At 39.5% G+C, this 18828-nt stretch overlaps 4 protein-coding genes across 4 annotated transcripts; 3 read left to right on the forward strand and 1 right to left on the reverse strand.

The window, feature by feature from the left end:
• Positions 1 to 7491, forward strand: GCK72_016930 (uncharacterized protein; the record flags this gene model as incomplete). The annotated part of the gene is made up of 7 exons (XM_053731779.1): positions 1 to 234; positions 897 to 1268; positions 4550 to 4801; positions 4850 to 5059; positions 5976 to 6344; positions 7219 to 7414; positions 7469 to 7491. The coding sequence occupies 7 exons, from the start codon at positions 1 to 3 to the stop codon at positions 7489 to 7491; spliced, it is 1656 nt and encodes a 551-aa protein (XP_053580692.1).
• Positions 7492 to 10074: 2583 nt separating this feature from the next.
• GCK72_016931 (uncharacterized protein) lies at positions 10075 to 12317 on the forward strand (the record flags this gene model as incomplete). The annotated part of the gene is made up of 3 exons (XM_003104390.2): positions 10075 to 10305; positions 10366 to 10944; positions 12096 to 12317. 3 exons carry the CDS (start codon positions 10075 to 10077, stop codon positions 12315 to 12317), a joined length of 1032 nt encoding a protein of 343 aa, XP_003104438.2.
• Positions 12318 to 13901: 1584 nt separating this feature from the next.
• GCK72_016932 (uncharacterized protein) lies at positions 13902 to 17331 on the forward strand (the record flags this gene model as incomplete). Its single annotated transcript, XM_053731780.1, has 3 exons — positions 13902 to 14132; positions 17069 to 17255; positions 17309 to 17331. The coding sequence occupies 3 exons, from the start codon at positions 13902 to 13904 to the stop codon at positions 17329 to 17331; spliced, it is 441 nt and encodes a 146-aa protein (XP_053580693.1).
• A 44-nt stretch (positions 17332 to 17375) lies between these two features.
• Positions 17376 to 17717, reverse strand: GCK72_016933 (uncharacterized protein; the record flags this gene model as incomplete). Its single annotated transcript, XM_053731781.1, has 1 exon — positions 17376 to 17717. The coding sequence occupies one exon, from the start codon at positions 17715 to 17717 to the stop codon at positions 17376 to 17378; it is 342 nt and encodes a 113-aa protein (XP_053580694.1).
• Positions 17718 to 18828: the final 1111 nt, after the last annotated feature.

The raw sequence follows: 18828 nt of genomic DNA on the forward strand, positions 1-18828 counted from the left end.
ATGGTGGCAATTCACTCCGTATCAAGTCCCAATGACGACGCAACCAAATTCAATTCATCCCATTATTTCCAGATCCGCTCGTTACTCATGCGCTACTTCATCCTGCCCGTCCTGGTGCTCCTCCCCCTTCTATGCGTCACCTACATGTTCCCATCAATGGGTTACTGTAGGCAGTTGGGCCCTCCGTTTCCATTTGGCTCTATTGATATCTTTCACACTGGAGGCTTGTTGGGGGTGAGTGACTAGGGAAGGATCCCGAGTCGAGATGGAGTTACAGGTCGAGATATATATCAGTAGGACGGAAATTTTGCGCTAATTTCAAATCTGTATTTAAATTTCGCAAAAGGATTCTCTGAAAAAAGTTATTTGCGTTTTCGTAGCTTCTCAGTGCAAAAATGAGCATTTTCAAGACTCCCAAAAATAATTTTTTCTCATTTTTTTCAAATTTTTTTGTGTTGTACGTGTATTTCCAAAAATGTAGATCGTATTGTTTGTGTTGGAACTTTAGACAATTTTCAAACAAAATTTTTGTAGATGCTAAATGTTTGAAAATTTAAGAAACTCCACAAAATTTTTTCTGAAAATAAATTCTGCAATCAAACTATGCCAAAATCATCTTTACATCCTCATCATACGTACAGCACAAAAAAATTTGAAAAAAAATGAGAAAAACTTTAATTTTGGGAGTCTTGAAAATGCTCATTTTTGCACTGAGAAGCCAACAAAACGCAAATAACTTTTTTCACAGAATCGTTTTGCAAAATTGGAATACAGATTTGAAATCAGCGCAAAATTTCTGTTCTACTGATATATATCTCGACCTGTAACTTCAACTCGACTCGGGATCCTTCCCTAGTGAGTGCAAAGAGTGAAAAGCAATTAATAGTATTTTTTAGATCCGCACCACCACTGTTCGTCTCACCCTCTCATTTTCGTGTTGGACACTCTCGGCTATTCTTTCCAGTGTAATGTATTTCAAGCTCCGAACAGGTCTTATGCATAAAGCATCGAGCCACACGAGAAAACTAGCGAAACGAGCGGAACTCTCGATATCCGTCACCCTGATTTCAGCTATCGCTCCTCTTATAACCAACACGATAGTATCGGTGACAGCTATCTGGACACCTGATATCATGTACTACTTCACTTTACTCCGTCTAGTTGGCAACGATTTCGAGACTGTTATGATGCCATGGACACTATTTCTGACTCACCCGATATTTAAAGAGAAGAGAGAGGGACCGAAGAAGAAGAAGAACGTGGTGAAGGTGTGGAGGGTGTCCCAGAGGAGTATTACATGACGTCTGGATGTCTAGATGGAGAGGAGCAAGGAGTGCAAGTCAGAAGAATAATAATTTCCTCTTTTTATTTTCAAAATAAAACTATTATTTTTAAAAGCTTTCTTAGAAGTAGTAGTTCACTTTACTCAAGACGGGGTCTCTTGCTATCCGTATACATATTCATGGGTGCCTGTTTTGAAACTTGACACGAGAGAGGCCGCTTTTGCACAGTGCCGAAACCCTACCGTAGCCCATAGATTAGGGTTTATCAGTAGAGCGCGGATCAATCCTACCCATACTTGTCAACCGGGCCGGCTCGTAACTCGCGTCAAACTCAATGTTATGAGCTGAAAAATATACGAAAATGTAGATCTCCGCGAGTTCTATGTCACTGACCCGGGCCGGATGGCAATTCGTTAATATGCCGCGGGCCGGGCTAGAATGGCTTTTTTGGCCATTTTCGAAAATGGCCCGTAGTGGGTCATGGAGATAGAACTCGTCGAGATCTACATTTTGGTATATTTTTGAGCTCATAATATTCATTTTGACGCGAGTTACGAGCCGGCCCGTGTCAGCCCGTTTCGGCCCGGTTGACAAGTATGCTTGAAACCCTTCTTACTCGGTCCCTACCACCTCCTGTTAAAATTTGACACCTGATTCAGAATCCGCGCACGTCTTCCGCTTCTCCGTCTTCCGCTTTCCCGCCTAAAACAATTGTATATGTAAAAACAGCTGAAATCATAAGAATTCTGAATCTATATTCAAATTCGCTCTGTCTTCCGGACTAACCGAGACAGACTGCTTCAAACCATAGTTGTCACCGGGCCGGCACGGGCCTTGGGCGGGCCCTGAGATAACTCGCTTCAAAATGACAATTAGGAGCCGATCAACCTGTCAAATTGTAGATCTCGGTGAGCTCTACTCGATTCTATTTTCATTTTCACTGTGCGTTCAGTGAGAGCCGCTGTACAAGCCATTAAGTGGCCGGGCCGTGAACAGCGGCTCTCACTGAACGCACAGTGAAAATGAAAATAGAATTGAGTAGAGCTCACCGAGATCTACAATTTGACAGGTGGATCGACTTCTAATTGTCATTTTGAAGCGAGTTATCTCAAGGCCCGGGCCGGCCCGTTGACAACTATGCTTCAAACCTGACTTAGCTGTCAGATGGCTCGGCTTTTAACCTTGATAACTCCCTTCCTACTCAATGTCTAAAATTTAATTTGGAATCCCCTTTCTAGTAATGTCTCCTTGTTTTCCACATCTAATTGCCGATAACATGTTTGTCTACTTTCTTCTAAAATATGATGATAGTTGTGTGAACTAGACAGAAATTAAAGGTGTTGAGACTTCAAAATCTGTTGGAATTGTGAGCCTGATGTATGTAGCTGAAATTTTGGAAAATATAAATCTGTCTATCTCTATTTTAGTTGTCTACTTGAGCTGACTAACAAGGGAACCTTTTACAAGATTTTTTTTACTTCTAAGTGTTTTACCTGTTTGGTTAAAGTTCACAATCTATTGCACCCCCGGACATTCTCAGTTAGTTTGTAATTAAAATTAAGCACATGTTCTCAAGCCGTGACTAGCTCAGGAAGTTTTTCAGTTTTGGCGATTTCTTGAAACCTTCAAATTTCCCAGAACTACATATGCCATGGTGTTCACAGAATCATTTGAATTTTGAATTTTTTCTATACTTGTCAAAACTTTGCTGAGCATCGACTATTCGATACTGAGTTTATAGAAACTGCGGTTCTCCATCCCTTCCTGCAAACTCACTGAGCATCGACTGAGCGATACAGAGATCATCCTTTCCTGCAAGAATCAAGTCATTGGTCCCCTTACTCTTTGTGGGACGACTCTTACGCCTAAAATTCTTATTCACGTCATTTTCGGCATGATAAAGGTAGTAATTATCTTTTGGTGACAAACATCATTTCTATATCTTTTTGGACTTTTGGTTCGATTGGTTTCCAGAATTTTGGTTTGTTCCAGATTTTACTTACTCACCATTTCTTATGCCTGCTGTTACTTTTGTTCCTTCTCCCACAATTAATCTTCTGGTCTTGTTCGTTTTTCCAAATCTTTATTAATTTTTCCTTTTTTGTTTTCTCCGATTTTCAATAATTGGAAGGAGAGCCCCTTAACTAGAAACAAGACTCACTACTACTTCCGTTTTGCAATTCGGCACGTATTTTTTTACTAGTGATCAATTTTTTTTTCAGAAGTTTTTTACAAAAAATTTCAGCGTTAAGTTTATTATATTGAACTATATCTGTTTAAATATAAAAGCGGGGAAAAAGAGACGCAGACGGTTAGACTCTCTCGTTTCTCTGCGCCCTCCCGCTCTCTCCATTTCTCACCTTTGACTTTGAAAGCCTATATCTCAATATCGTAAGTAGCTATCAAAAAACTGCCAAATACAAAAATGTAGCTCTAAATCTGATCTACATTTTTGTAGTTGACAACTTTTTGATATCTATTCACGCTTTTGAGATATGCGCCTTGGAAGTATGGTAGCCACAAGAGAGACGCAGAGAAACGAGAGCGTCTGACTTCTCTGCGTCTCTTTTCTCTCTCACAACCTTTAAATCCCCGTATCTCAAAACTGTGAATAGCTATCAAAAAGTTGTTAACAACAAAAATGTAGCCCTGGATTTGATCTACAAGTCCATTATAAATTTGAAATATAAAAACCAAACTGGAGAATGTTAATTAGCATCAAAGTTGGTTAATTTTTTCACATTCACATTTTCACTTCAATTTCGAAATAATTTCAATTTTTGACCGTCTCTCGCTTATAGCGTGAAGCAAAAAAAGCGGAAACAGTTAGACTCTCTGTCTTCTCTGCGTCTCTCTCCTCCTTCTCTCTCTTACTAATTCTGCCGCTCATCTTTAAAGACGCGGATCTCAAAAGTGTGAATAGTTATCAAAAAGTTGTCAACTACAAAAATGGAGCCCGATTTTTGATCTACACACTGATACTAAATTTTGCTAAGCAAGATACTTGTAACTTATTCAAAAATGCTTCCAAACTTTCCAATACACAGCTAAGTCTAAACCAATTGACCTTCACCCAAAAAAACAGCATTTTTCTGATCCATAATTTATGGAAAATTGAATTCAAGGGAAAAAACTTACCATAATCTCTCAAAGTACATCAAATCAGAATTCTCCCGAGGTTAATAACAGGTGTTGTCTCTTCTCTTCTGACTTCTTTTCAGAAGACTCCGCCTCTTTTTGATCTACTTAATCTATGCCACTTTCAGAAGTCTACTATGTCGTCTTCATCTCAAATCATGCCCTCCAATGACTCAATACATGGAATCCAGGCGTATAAGAATTTTGTGCCCTTCTTCAACTTTACCACGTTCCAAGCCTTCCTCCCATTCATTTATATTTTACCAACAACTTATGTAATGCTCACTATACTATTCAAATATCGAAAAGCGAAAGCGACACTGAATTCCAATGCAATGGATCATAACATCTTTGCATTTATCATGTTCTACTTTTTCTTTGTAAGAAGTTTTCAATATGCAAACGCGCCCCACCGCACACTTTTTCAGAACACGCTATTCTTCTTCGGCGACTACTTTCATCTGAATCTTCCAACCACTGGATTCGTCACTTCTTGGTGTGCTGGAATTGAGCCGAGTCGTGTGTTTAGTGTGCTCTTGATTTTCGCATATTATAGTAATTTTGGTACTATTATCTGTCCTTTTTTAGTTTGTCTCATGAGACTCACTATTATGATGTCACCCAGACACAATGAAAGGGTAAGTGTCTACCCAAAAATGGGGAAAATATATTGAAAAACTATTTATGACGCTGCGAGTTTGACGCTGCGAGTTTAACGCTGCGAGTTTGACACTGTGAGTTTGACGCTCTGAGTTTGACGCAGCGAGTTCAACGCTGCGAGTTTGACGCTGCGAGTTTAACGCTGCGAGTTTGACACTGTGAGTTTGACGCTCTGAGTTTGACGCAGCGAGTTCAACGCTGCGAGTTTGACGCTGCGAGTTTAACGCTGCGAGTTTGACACTGTGAGTTTGACGCTCTGATTCTGACGCTGCGAGTTCGACGCTGCGAATTCAACTCTACGTGTTCAACTCTGCGATTGTAGATCAAAAACCAAACTTCATTTTTGTAGTTTTCTGATAATCTTGTCAGCAAAAGTAAGGCCCGGATAATTGCCGCCAAAACTCAAAAATCCGAAATTTTCTAATTTTTTTGAATTTTTTCGAATTTTTATCGTGAAAAAATCAAATTCATATGAGTATGATTCAGAATTAGAGAATTTAAAGAAATTCTAAAAAATCATTCAAAAAAAATTTACTATTTTAATGAAAAATTGAAAAAATGTCAAAATTGTGTCTTCTTTTTTGAAGCTGGCCCTTGACTAGTAGGCGCCTATCTCAAAATCTAGAATAGCTCTCAAAAAGCTGTCAACTACAAAAATGTAGATCAAATCTAGAGCTACATTTTTGTAATTATCAGTATTTTTATAGCTATTCATGGTTTTGAGATAGACCGCTTTGAAAGTTATAGTGGTCGAAGAGAGACGCAGACAGGCAGACACTCTCGCTTCTCTGCGTCTTCCCCTCTCGCGCTAATCTTTAATGGCACGTATCTCAAAACCTAGAATAGCTATCAAAAAACTGTCAACTACAAAAACAAAGCTCTTCACATTTTCAGTACTGTCGCCTCATCATGTACCGCTTCGCCATCCCCTTCCTCTTCCTGGTACCCATCTGTCTAACCGCCTTCAACTTGTTCTCCACCGGATACTGTATGCAACTCGACTCCCCATTTTCGTTTGGATCGATTATCATTTTCGAAGGAGAAAACTACGCAAAGATGAATATCATTATCCATTTCTCATTCTCATGTGTCATGTTCTCATCGAACATCGGGATGACCACATTCATGTTTTATAAATTGAGAATGACACAAAGTAGTACGACGTCTGAGAGGACGAAACAGTTGAAGCGAAAAGCGGAATTCTCATTGTTTCTGGCGGTTGTTTCTAGTGTCGTTCCGTTTACTACCAATTCAATTTGCTCGGTAAGTAGGTGTTCATTTTTCTTGTTTCCAGCTATTCACGTTTTTGAGATATGCGCCTTCAAAGAAGTGAGAGACGCAGACGGTTAGACGCTCTCGCTTCTCTGCGCCTTCCCACTCTCTCCATCTTTCACCTTCAACTTTGAAGGTGCATATCTCAATATCGTGAATAACTATAAAAAAAACTGTCAATTACAAAAGCGTAGCTCTAGTTTTGATCTACACTTTTGTAGTTGACAATTTTTTGATTGGTTGTCAGGAATTTGAGATACGAGCCTTGAAAGATGGAAAGTAGAGTGAACGAGGACGGAGGAGACGCAGAGAAGCGAGAATGTCTGCATGTCTGCGTCTCACCCGATCTTTAAAGGCGCATATCTCAAAATCTAGAGTAGCTATCGGAAAATTTCCAACTACAAAAATGAAGGTCTAGTTTTGATCTACATTTTAGTAGTTGACAACTTTTTGATTACTATTAACGCTTATGAGATACGCGCCTTCAAAGATAGACACCCCGAGGAGAGAGACGCAGAGAAGAGAGAGGGTCTAATCATCTGCGATTCACCCGATCTTTAAAGGCGCATATCTCAAAATCTAGAGTAGCTATCGGAAAATTTCCAACTACAAAAATGAAGGTCTAGTTTTGATCTACACTTTTTCTGTTGATAACTTTTTGATAGCTATTCACGGTTTTGAGATACGCGCCTTTAAAGATAGACATCCCGAGGTGAGAGACGCAGAGAAGCGAGAGTGTCTGCCGTTCTGCGTCTCACCCGATCTTTAAAGGCGCATATCTTAAAATCTAGAGTAGTTATCGAAAAATTTCCAACTACAAAAATATAGCTCTAGTTTTGATCTACACTATCATCTATTTTCCCAGGTATACTTCCTCTTCGACCGCCCGTTATGGGACTATGTCCTTTTCCTCCGCCCGATCGGCAACGACTACGAGACCGTTATGATGCCATGGGTCCTATTCCTAACCCACCCAATGTTCCGATCAAAAAAGAAGACGTCAAATACGAGTGCGGCGTCAAATATGTTCGCTACAAGCAATACTAATAGCCAATCGAGGAGTAAGTACACGTTCTGACATGCAAATAGAAGTTAATATTTCAATTTTATTTCAGAGTCAGCGGCGGTGGTCTGCTAACGTGATTTGCCAGAAAAATGTCTACTAGCAAACAATTTAATTATATATATATGTGTCATATTGAATTTTTGCACTCTGTCATATTTTTATAAAGGTTTTGACTTTTTTAGTTGATCCATAATATCCGGGATACATTTCACTGCGTAGCGACTCAAGATACGTTACCAATATTTACTAAGATCCCTAAAGAAAAAAAGTATGCTCTTTTTTATTTTTAGTATCTTATATTCCTCGTATCAACCAACTATATGAAGGAGGAGCAAAACATGAAATTAGAATTTCTTGGCAAACAACACAACGCCTAACAACACCTATTTTCTTCTCAAAGCATCAACTCGCTTCTTGAATTTTTACGGTTTTTGGTTTAGTTGAGTATCAAACGAGTCTCTACTCAGCTAAATCTAAAATTTGAACCCAGAAATTCGCTCTGTATCCGTTGACTACACGATGAGTCGCTACGCAGCTAAATCTTATCTAATCAAAAGGGTGCTCGATGTTCGTCAAGTCGCTACTCAGCAGATTTTTTTCCAGACTTGCAAAATATCGGCCCGGTCGGGCTGGAGCCAAAAAATTTGAACAATTTTTTCACAAAATTTTTCGAATTAAAAAAAAATTTTTAAAGTAGATTCAGAATCCTCACGTCGTCAGCTATATAGCCAAAAAATAATAATAAATTGTGAATTTTCACCATTTTTTGTGAAAACGCGCTCTTTTGTACTGTTTCTCCGCTTATAGGCTCTGAGTTGCTACTCAGTCGAATTCCGTTGCTCCGTATCCACTGACTTTGCATTGAGTCGCTACGCAGCTAAATCTTTTATCTCACCTGACCTAATTGCATTTCGTATCCGTTGAGTACACTCTGGGTCGCTACGCAGCTAAATCTTATTTCTCCCCTGATCAAGGGCTTCTAAGTATCCACTGACTACACTCTTAGTCGCTACGCAGCTAAATCACATATCTCACCTGATCGAATTGCGCTCCGTATCTATTAACTATACTCTGAGTCGCTACGCAGCTAAATCGTCTTCCTTCAGGTGTACTCTTTGTCTTTTGACTATATGCTGAGTCGCTACTCAGTCGAATCCCGTTGCTCCGTATCCACTAATTTAAGTCGCTACGCAGCTTAATCTTATATCTCACCTGACCTAATTGCGCTCCGTATCCACTGACTACACTCTGAGTCGCTACGCAGCTAAATCTCATCCAATCACAAGTGTGCTTTGTATCCGTCAAGTCGCTACTCAGCGGAATCTCCTAACTGAAATTGTTTCCAGTCACATCAAAATTGCTACATTCAATTTTATGTTTCTGCTCTTACAACAAGTTTTTCTCAATCTCAATCTCAATTTTATTTCCCTCCTAAACCTGTTTTCCAATTTATAACACCGAATCAGAATGACCACTAACTGAGTGTCTGTGTCATCAATTATTCATATTTTCGAAAATCGCCTTCACCCAGACAACCAGTGGGATTTTAATTGTTACCTTTACGATTCTCGTAACTTGTGCTTTCATTCTTTTTTTTTCGTTTTGAAAATACTGATTTCTGTCATTTCTCACTTTCGATCAACTTTTTGTGTATTCTTAGTTCTCTAACAAGTTTCACTTCGATTATCAACACTTATCAAAGAACCAAAGTTTCGAAGACATTTTCGGGAGCGCAAAATAATCAGAATCATAATTTGCAGTCGCGTTGGACTCGTTTATATCAAACTTCAAACGCATTTTGGGGGGAAGTTTGTATGTTGCCAAAACTTTAATGTTTTGGACGTTTGATCTGGGGAATTTCTAGATCTTTCTCGCTGACCTACTTTTCCGGCGCTCGCTTTTAGCGGAAATTCCTGAAGTATGAAAATGAACTCGTCGAAATGCATGATATGGAAATATCATAACTGACCACAAAACTCCTTTAATTTTCCGGCGTGTCGGGAAAAAGCCAAAAAACGCGGAAAAGAAGAGGAAAAATAATTTAATAGTCATCCGACCAGTCACGGATATAGAACTCGTTGAGATCTACATTTTGGTATATTTTTCAGCTTATAATATTCAGTTTCACTCGAGTTACGCGCCGGCCCGGTTTGCAAGTATGGAATATCGCTCAAAAGTATAATATATTACATTTTGGTTTTTTCAGTTGAAAATGACCAACTTTGAGAGTGTGCCATAGTAATACTGATTGTCCCATCAAGTAGATTTTAATGGATCGTACAAATCAAAAGTAGAGCTCCATTTTTGTAGTATCCTAAAAAGTTATCAATGGTCAAAGTAAAAAGCTCAAAAATTTCTCTTTTTAGCACTGGAAAAGTTCAACAATTGCGAGAAATTTCTTTGGCCTACAAAAATAAAGTTCTACTTGTGATCTATGTGAAACTATCAGGAAGACCGTGTCACACTCACAAGGTTTACCATTTTCAACTAAAAACTGCACGTGTCGCATTCTTTATGGCGAGTACTGCATCACACTTACCACCGCATACTCTGAAATCATTCTTGTCATCTAAAATTCCATCTTCTTACCTCTTTTTATCTCATCCTAACCCTCACCTTGCTTATCCTTATCGATTCCTTATTCCAGCTCTCACAATGACCACCACCCCTCTAAACGGATCCATCCATGGAATCCCCGAATACATCAACTATTCCGAATATATCACTTGGACCACAATGCAAGCCTTCATCCCATTCATATACATCATTCCCACCTCGATCATCATTGTTGTGATCTACGTGAAACATCAGAGAGCTAAACTCCTGATGAACCAAGTCTACATGGATCCGAATATTTTCAAACTGATCATGTTCTACTTCTTTTTTGTGAGTTTTTGGGTATCTGTGAGAGAAAAAAACAAAACTACAGTAATCCCGATATTTCAGAACTCTCTATTTTTCATCGGTGACTACATGCGTCTCAACCTACCATCATCTGGTCTGGTGACTGCTCTATGCGCAAAAACAGAGCCCAGTTGGTGGTACACTCTTATTATAATATTTGCCTATTCCGGGGATTACGGTACTATCTCGTGTCCGTTTCTGACAAGTTTGATTCGACTGGTGATGATCTTATCCCCACATAACCACGCAAAGTATTGCAAACTATTGATGCGATGGTTCATCTACCCATTCATAGTGGCGATACCTGTCTCGTTAACTTTGCGAAATATTCCGGCCACGGGTTACTGTAGACAGTTGGACCCTCCATTTCATTTCGGAGCCATTGTAATATCAGAAGGAGAGTCTTACGTGAAATTTAATGTGATGATACATCTCTCCTTCTCATATATCACATTTATAAGCCATATATTGATGTCTGCCTTCATGTTTTTTAAAATTCGCAAGACTAGCTACAACAATTCGTCGATAAGGACTAAAGAGTTGAGCAGGAAGGCGGAGCTATCGCTAACACTTGGAATGGCTTCCTGTATAGTACCATTTATCACAAATTCTATTGTGTCGGTGAGTATTTGCGCTCTGTTGATAAAAATGTGGGGCTCTTTTCGAGAATAGGGGAACTCTGAAATTTTTGCAAAATGTCGAACTTTGACGTTTCAAAATTTCGATTAAAATGCACATAAGATATTTTACTGTTTTTGATGAAAACTTAAAAAATGTCAAAAATATATTGTAACTCGCTTCAACCTTAATGTTACAAACTAAAAAATATACCAAAATGTAGATCTCAACGAGACCTATGTCTATGATATAATACGGGCCAAATGGGTATTCGTTAATATGCCGCGGGCTGGGCTAAAATGGTTTTTTTCTGCGTTTTTGGCTCTTTCCCGACACGCGGCACAAGAAAGGCGTATTGTGGTCAGTTAGGATATTTTCTTATCATAATGTATGCATTTCGGCGGGTTGATTTTCATACTTCAAGAATTTCTTAATTTGGTGCACAACCCGCTGAAAGCGAGCGCCGCAAAGTTTGGTCAGTTAAAGGGGGACTGCGGTATTCCAAAAATCGAGATGTTTTATATGGATCGACTCAGAATTTTGTGAAATTCTATCGCCGTGCAATTTTACGTTGAATTGCAGAGAAAAAATGTTGAAATTGCACAACGAGAGAACTTTACTTTGAAATATAATGAAAAATTGGAGAGACCCTTTTTTTGACACTTTGAGGTTTTATAACCCGCTTTAGACTAATTTTCGGACCTGGCTCCAAGAGACTTTTTTCTTTTCCGCAAAATTCTGAGTCGATCCAAATCAAAAATCTCGATTTTTGGAATACCGCAGTCCCCCTTTAAATGGCCGAAGAAGATTGGCTGCCGTGGCCAAATTTTATAGAATACAGCAAATATTTATAGGAAAACACTAAAAGCTTTACCGAAGTGAAATTACTAAAACTTGGCCAAATGTACAGCCGACTGATGTGAGCTAGAATGGCTTTTTTGACGCGTTTTTTTGACAACGAGCAGCAATCCGACTATTAAGGTAGGGACATAGAACTCGCCGATTTCTACATTTTGGTATATTTTTTACCTCATAAAACTCATTTTGAAGCAAGTTACGCACCAGCATGTGTCGGTAACCTATACAAATGGTTGAAAAATTAAAAATTATTTTCAAAACCCCTTATTCTGGAAACTTGTCAAAACATTTTTCAGTTCTCTTTCCTCTTTGGCCGCCCGATGTGGGCACACCTCCTATTCCTACGTATCCTTGGAAATGACTATGAGACTATTATGCTTCCATGGGTACTATTCTTCACTCACCCGCTATTTCGTGGAAAGAAAAAGCAGAAGACGACGACGCCAACTCATCTCGGTTCGTCGAACATCTGGAACAGTAATACGAATACACCGAGAAGTTCGTCACAAATGTTTTGAATTCTTAGGTTGATTATGGGATTGGCCTCGACCAGTATCGATTATGTTCAATTATATGATGTTTGATGGGAATAGTAATAAAAAAATAAATATATTTTGAGTTTAAAGTTAAATATTTATACATTTAAGTCTGTTGGACGCCGTCGTGTTCTCAAGTCTTTCAGTCTGTCCTGGCGTTTTGTTTTTTGAAATATCACACTCAGGACTTTAGTTTATCTAAAGCGTTGCTTACCACTGATCTCAGGTCCGTTGCAAGCGTTGCGTACACGATTCATCCAGCTCTGTCAAGTTCTCGTGGTCTCAGAGGCGTCGCTTGTTGTGGGACTGCGAATTTACAGATGAGAGAAGGCGTTTCCGTGATTTCAGGTCCGTCGGAAGCGTTTCCGTTATGAAAGATCAGTTCTGTTCAATGCAGCATGTGTTTGCGGACTATGGATATGTTGGATACGTCCCGTGCCTTTAATTTCAGATTTGTCGAATGCGTGGCGTTCTTGAGTGTCTCAATACAATAATCTGCTTTCTAAGACAGGGATCTGTCGGAACAGTTGTGCTTCTATTCATTTAAGCCTCGAAGATCTGTAAAAAGTGTCGATTTCAGAACCGTCGGATCAGGGATGAGCGGAACTCTGCCTTAACGCTTCCGCCATTTTGCGCCGGATGCGTAGCGTGTCCTAGAACTGTTGATTCGTAGCGTATTGAGTAGCGCATTCGTAGCATTCTTCGCCGTTTTGTGTCTGAATTGGCTAAACGTGTCCGTAAGTTTTTACAATCCCAGTTTACTCAAACTTTCACATACCGTAAAAACTGTATTAAAGCGACATGTCGCTCTATTTTTCAACCGCCTCTCAGAAAAACTTTGTGGTTTCAGAAACTCATTAAATTAAACGGAAAAAACTTTTTTGAAAGTTCTATTTGTTGATCTAGAGGTTACTATTTACGCTGCTTCTAATCAGAACCAAGAAAGTACACTGGGATAGTCATATGCATGAATCCTGAGTATAGATCGAGTGTCGTTCTATTAGAAGTGTCGTTCTATTAAAGGTGTCGCTCTAATACAGTTTTTACGGTATCTATCGATCATTGCTATACAGAATTTATCCGGAATCCGGACACGAAACGGATGAAACACTAGGAATTCCGGTATCCAGAAGTTTTCCCGGATTTTCAGGTATTTTTATGGAAAAAACGCAGTAAAATGATTATTGTCGTCTTTCGAGGCTCAATCTCAAATCATAGAGCACATTCCTGTGTTTCAGTCTTCTGAATAAGCGTTTCTGGTTTCTAGCACCCCATTTAATCTAATCACATTTTGACCGCAAGAACGCCATGTCGTTTTCTGAATAAAAATGATTCACAATCTCTTAAATTCCACTAGATTCTTGATCCACTAAACCATTTAATGACACACCGAGGAAATTCCTTTGTCCATGAAGGAAGTCAGAACTTAACACATGTGTTTTTTCGTTTGGAGCACAGCCAGACAGGAGTTAAATATATTATACGGAATGAAAACACATCTGACTGAGAGGGTGGTCTCGCTCTCGCAGTTTGTGTCCAAAAAGCCATATTTCGTTTCCCAAAGAAATGCCGGTTACCCCGCCGAACGGTTCAATTCACGGTAACAAGGAATATCTAGAGTATGTGAATACACTTGACTTCACTTCACTACAAACAATCATCCCATTCATTTATATTATTCCGATTATCGGGGTTATGATAACTATCTTGGTGGTGTATCGGAATGCAAAGGCGTCTCAGAATTCTGTGTCGATGGATAGTAATGTGTTTATACTTATCATGCTATACTTTTTATTTGTGAGTTTTTAAAATTAAAAAGTCAATATACTTATCCCGGTTACATGTATGAAAACTGCAGCTGGAAACGGAAAGTTCTGGAGAGGGGGTTTAGGGACGTTTCGAAACCGAGACCTACTACCGCTCGGAGGTTTCACTGATGAGTCAATTTTCAAAAAATAAATAGGCTACTAAGTAGAAATCGTTCTAAACGTGACTTGCAAACCGGCAATAACGCAATATTATGAGCTGAAAAATATACCAAAGTGTAGATCTCGGCGAGTTCTATGCCTGTGGCCTACTACGGGACGGATGTCTATTCGTTAATGTGCCGCTAGAATGGTTTTTTTGATAATTTTCACGTTTTTTTGGCACATTAACCACCTCACCGTCTCCACAAAGTCAAGCGTACCTGATACCGACTTTTCCGAGTTCAAATCGTTCCGCTGCTAGAGGTGAGATAGATTGGAAGAGTAACAATTTGAGTTTTTCGCCTCTGCCACCCCCTCGGACGGTGTAAACAAAACATACCAAGCTTTGACACTTTTTCCCGGCCCGCAGTAGGTCACAGGCATAGAACTCGTTGAGATCTACATTTTGGTATATTTTTCAGCTCATAACATTGAGTTTTATGCGAGTTACGCGGCTTGCAAGTAAGGTTATGTCTATAACGGGCCGGATGTCTCTGCGCTTCTGTTATACCCGGTTAGCGCGGAAGTTCATACTAGAAATGTTCAAAAATTCTAATCCGCCCGGGCTGCTTTATCCCTTCCCGCGGGTTTTTAACGAATAGCCATCCGGCCCGTGGTAGGTCCCGAACATAGAGCTCGCCAAGATCTACATTTTGGTATATTTTTCAGCTCATATTATTGAGTTTTAAGCGAAATATGCGTCGGCCCGTTTTGCAAGTATGATTTTGAAAAAAATTGGTATGATGCATTTATTAAGACAGTATGCCTAAGCAAGCCTGCGGTCGTGCTTCGGCCACCACAACAACTCGGTATTCCAGAACTCCCTCTTCTTCATTGGCGACTATTTCCGCTTCACACTCCCCTCATCTGGCTTTGTCACTTCTTACTGCGCAAGCATCCAACCGAATCGATGGCTTGGCTCACTTATATTGTATAACAATGTAACAAATTACGGTGTAATAACTTGTCCATTTCTAGTTTGTCTGATACGTCTAACTATTATGTTGTCACCAAGACACAGTCAACATGTAAGGATCTTTTCTTTACATTTAAAAATTGTTGAATTGAATTACAGTACTGCGACCTTGTCACACGTTGGTTCGCCATCCCGTTTCTCTTCATTATGCCTAATCTTTTAGTCCTTTCTAATTTCTGTAGTCTCACGGGATACTGTAAACAATTGGGTTCTCCATTTGATTTTGGATTTCTTATTATATATTCTGGCGATAACTATTACTACATGACCACCGTCATCCATTTCTCTTATTCTTGTACCATCCTTGCTCTCACTGGTTGTATGTCTACAGTAATGATGGTAAAGTTACGGATGACTGTGTAGAGTGCCACGTCGTCAGAGAGGACTAAAAAGTTGAAGAAGAAAATCGAGGCGTCGCTTACGATGACAATGTTCTCGGGTTTCGTGCCGTTTATTACAAATTCTATTGTGTCGGTGAGTAAAATGAGTTGTATCTTGGTGCAAAATGATCCTAGAAGTAATTTGAATACAGATTCTGAATCCTTATAACGTCAGCTTTAAACTTCCATAAAAGTTGTGCGTAAATCTGGGACGGTTCTTATTAGGGAACAGCACCTTTCAAGAACTAAAGCAGGCTCTGTATTAGCTGTAACTGTAGTCGCTGCTCAGCGAAATTAATCAAAAGCTTTTTATTTGGTTCTCAGGCGATACGAAAGGATTTCCGATTTTTCGGACTTCGGTCAAAAAGTTTAGTATCCGATGTAACCGTCAGTGTTGTCCACATTGAACAATCGACGATAAAAACGACTTGCATTGATGATGAAGGGATTTTCTGAAAATGTGATTTCTTATTGAATTTTCAAAAATTTTGTAGTTTTTCTTACTATTCACATTTTCCGGTGCTCCAGGCGAGTACTCAACAGAATTTGAGCAAGTTGCAATAGTTACAAATGTAACCATACTTATGAGACCTGAAAACTGACTGAAATAGGTGATAGCCTGGTGAAAGCAGCCGCGCTCTGCCGAGGAATCCAGAAACATTTCAGTAGAGCGCAGTTGCTCGCAAAACTCACTCAAATTCCACTCGAATTCAGAGCCATTTCTTTTCAGCTGCTTTTGCGCAAGTCGAATTAATCAATGACTGATAGAGGGGTGAGGGGAATGAAAATGACCAAAATACGGGCATGGTGTCATTAAGGGGTTACTGTAAATGTCAAATGTTAATAATAGTTCTTCAGACGTGAGACGCTGATATTATGTTTATTTTACAAGGAGAGCAAAACAATTATGTTATAACTGACACAACAGATTTCAAGCTTAAAAAAGAGCAGAAAAGACACTTAATATTGAAGATGCAACATTCAGTACCGGACAAAAAGGTATCAACTTTGGCTGTTTTCGGTGGAAAATGACCAACTTTGAGAGTGTGCCATAGTAATTCTGATTCTGACATCAAAAAAAAAACTTTTGATAGATTATTCTAGGCACCCCAGACGTCATAAAAAATTACACCAGAAATTCCGCCCACTGCTAATTACGGACCAAAACCTAGACATTTACAGTAGTTACAATTGTGGCGATTACTGTATCTACCGTACGATCTATTTGAAATGGCGGAAGGAGGAAAGAGACCTTGGGATTACTGTATCTACCGTATGATGTTCCAAGTAGCTGACTTCCGTTTTGATCGGAATCTCGGAGTGTCGTTGTACAAAACTAAAACGTCAGCTACTACAATTGCGCTTCCTAGGCACCCCAGCCCTTTATAATCTACTTTTTATCAATTCCAGATCACAGTCTTCACCTACCGCGACTGGTGGTCCACCTCCCTTATCCTCCGTACCATTGGAAATGACTTCGAGACTGTCATGATGCCATGGGTGCTATTCTTGACCCATCCCTTATTCCGTAGGAACAAGTTAACAGCGAAATTGAGTACCAGCTCAATCCCATTTAATAGTAACTGGAATCGAAGGAGTGAGTTTTGAAACAAATTATTGAAATTTTTGTTTTAATATTGGCAATTTCAGTCTCGGTGGTGGACAGAGTTTGATATTTACAACTTTTTCATTATTTCTTAATAAATTTTTCAATAAATCACGCCTCAATCGTAAACATAACAATTGAATCTTGTCTCGTGGAATTCTTATTCACTCCCACTTTCCGATTCCAGCATTTCAGCGCCTTCACCAAATCGATGGCACCTTTCCGGTAGCTCGCAATGATTAGAATAGATGGGAGAGGGTCGATGGCAGGGTAGATAGCAATAGTCAATCCGATGAACGGGTACTTCAAATTCAACTCGATATTGAACATTGGGAACATGAAAGCCATGCCGATGGGGACGTACATTAGGATGAAGGGGATGACGGATTGGACGACGAGGGCGTGGAAAAGTTGGCGTTGCAGGGATTTGAGAGAGTCCGATTGGGTGGTCATGGCTTCCAGTTTCTTCGAGATCCAGCAGTAGCAACCGACACCAAAGTAGAGGACGCTTCCGATGGATATTCCCTAGGAAATTTGAAATTTATCTCAAAAGCATGAGTAGCTATCAAAAAGTTGTAAACTACAAAAATAATCTTCACAAAATGCTACTCATTTTGTTAGTTGACAACTTTTTGATAGCTACTCACGCTTTAGAGATATGAGTCTCTGAAAATAGGCAGTGGGAGAGAAAGAGGAGACAAAGAGAAGCGAGAGTGTCTGCCTCTCTGCGTCTCTCTCTCCGACCGGTGTAACTTTCAAAGCGGTGTATCTCAAAAGCATGAGTAGCTATCAAAAAGTTGTGAACTACAAAATCAATCTTCACAAAATTCTATACATTTTGTTAGTTGACAATTTTTTGATAGCTACTCACGCTTTTGAGATATGCGCCTTTGAAGATGAGAGCGAGAAAATGGAGACGCAGAGAAGCGAGAGTGTCTGCCTGTCTGCGTCTCTCTTCGACCAGTGTAACTTTCAAAGCGGCGTATCTCAAAAACGTGAATAGCTATCAAAAAGTTGTCAACTAACAAAATGTGTGAAATTTTATGAAAATTATTTTTGTAGTTGTCAATTTTCAGATAGCTCTATTAGGTTTTGAGCTACGGGACTTTAAAGGGTGTGGAGAAGAAAAGAGAGAGGGGGAGGCGCAGACAGTCAGACGCGCTCATTTTTCTGCGTCTCCATCTCTCTCGTTTTATCTTTAAAGGCGCATATCTCAAAACCTAGATAAGCTATCAAAAAACAGTAAACTACAAAAATGTAGCTCTATTCTTAATCTACCCTTCCAGCTTACTCACCACCACTATAAACATCAAAATAGTCCCAAAAAACGAGTCGAAATCCGGACGAGTCAACCCATTCTCATTAACCGGCCAATAGTGTGCACTTATATACGCAACATCCTCCATCTTTAACCGATAGTTCTCCATCATCTTATTCCTAGAATCAAAATTTTTGTTTTCGATAACAAGACACCCAGACACCCAACCGTAAATAGTCCGTTCTCTCAGGGGTCTCTCCACAGTATACCCAACAAATAACACCCCAGACGATGCCGATGGCAAAC

The sequence above is a fragment of the Caenorhabditis remanei genome, chromosome V, assembly GCF_010183535.1.
Source record: "Caenorhabditis remanei strain PX506 chromosome V, whole genome shotgun sequence".
Taxonomy (NCBI): domain Eukaryota; kingdom Metazoa; phylum Nematoda; class Chromadorea; order Rhabditida; family Rhabditidae; genus Caenorhabditis; species Caenorhabditis remanei.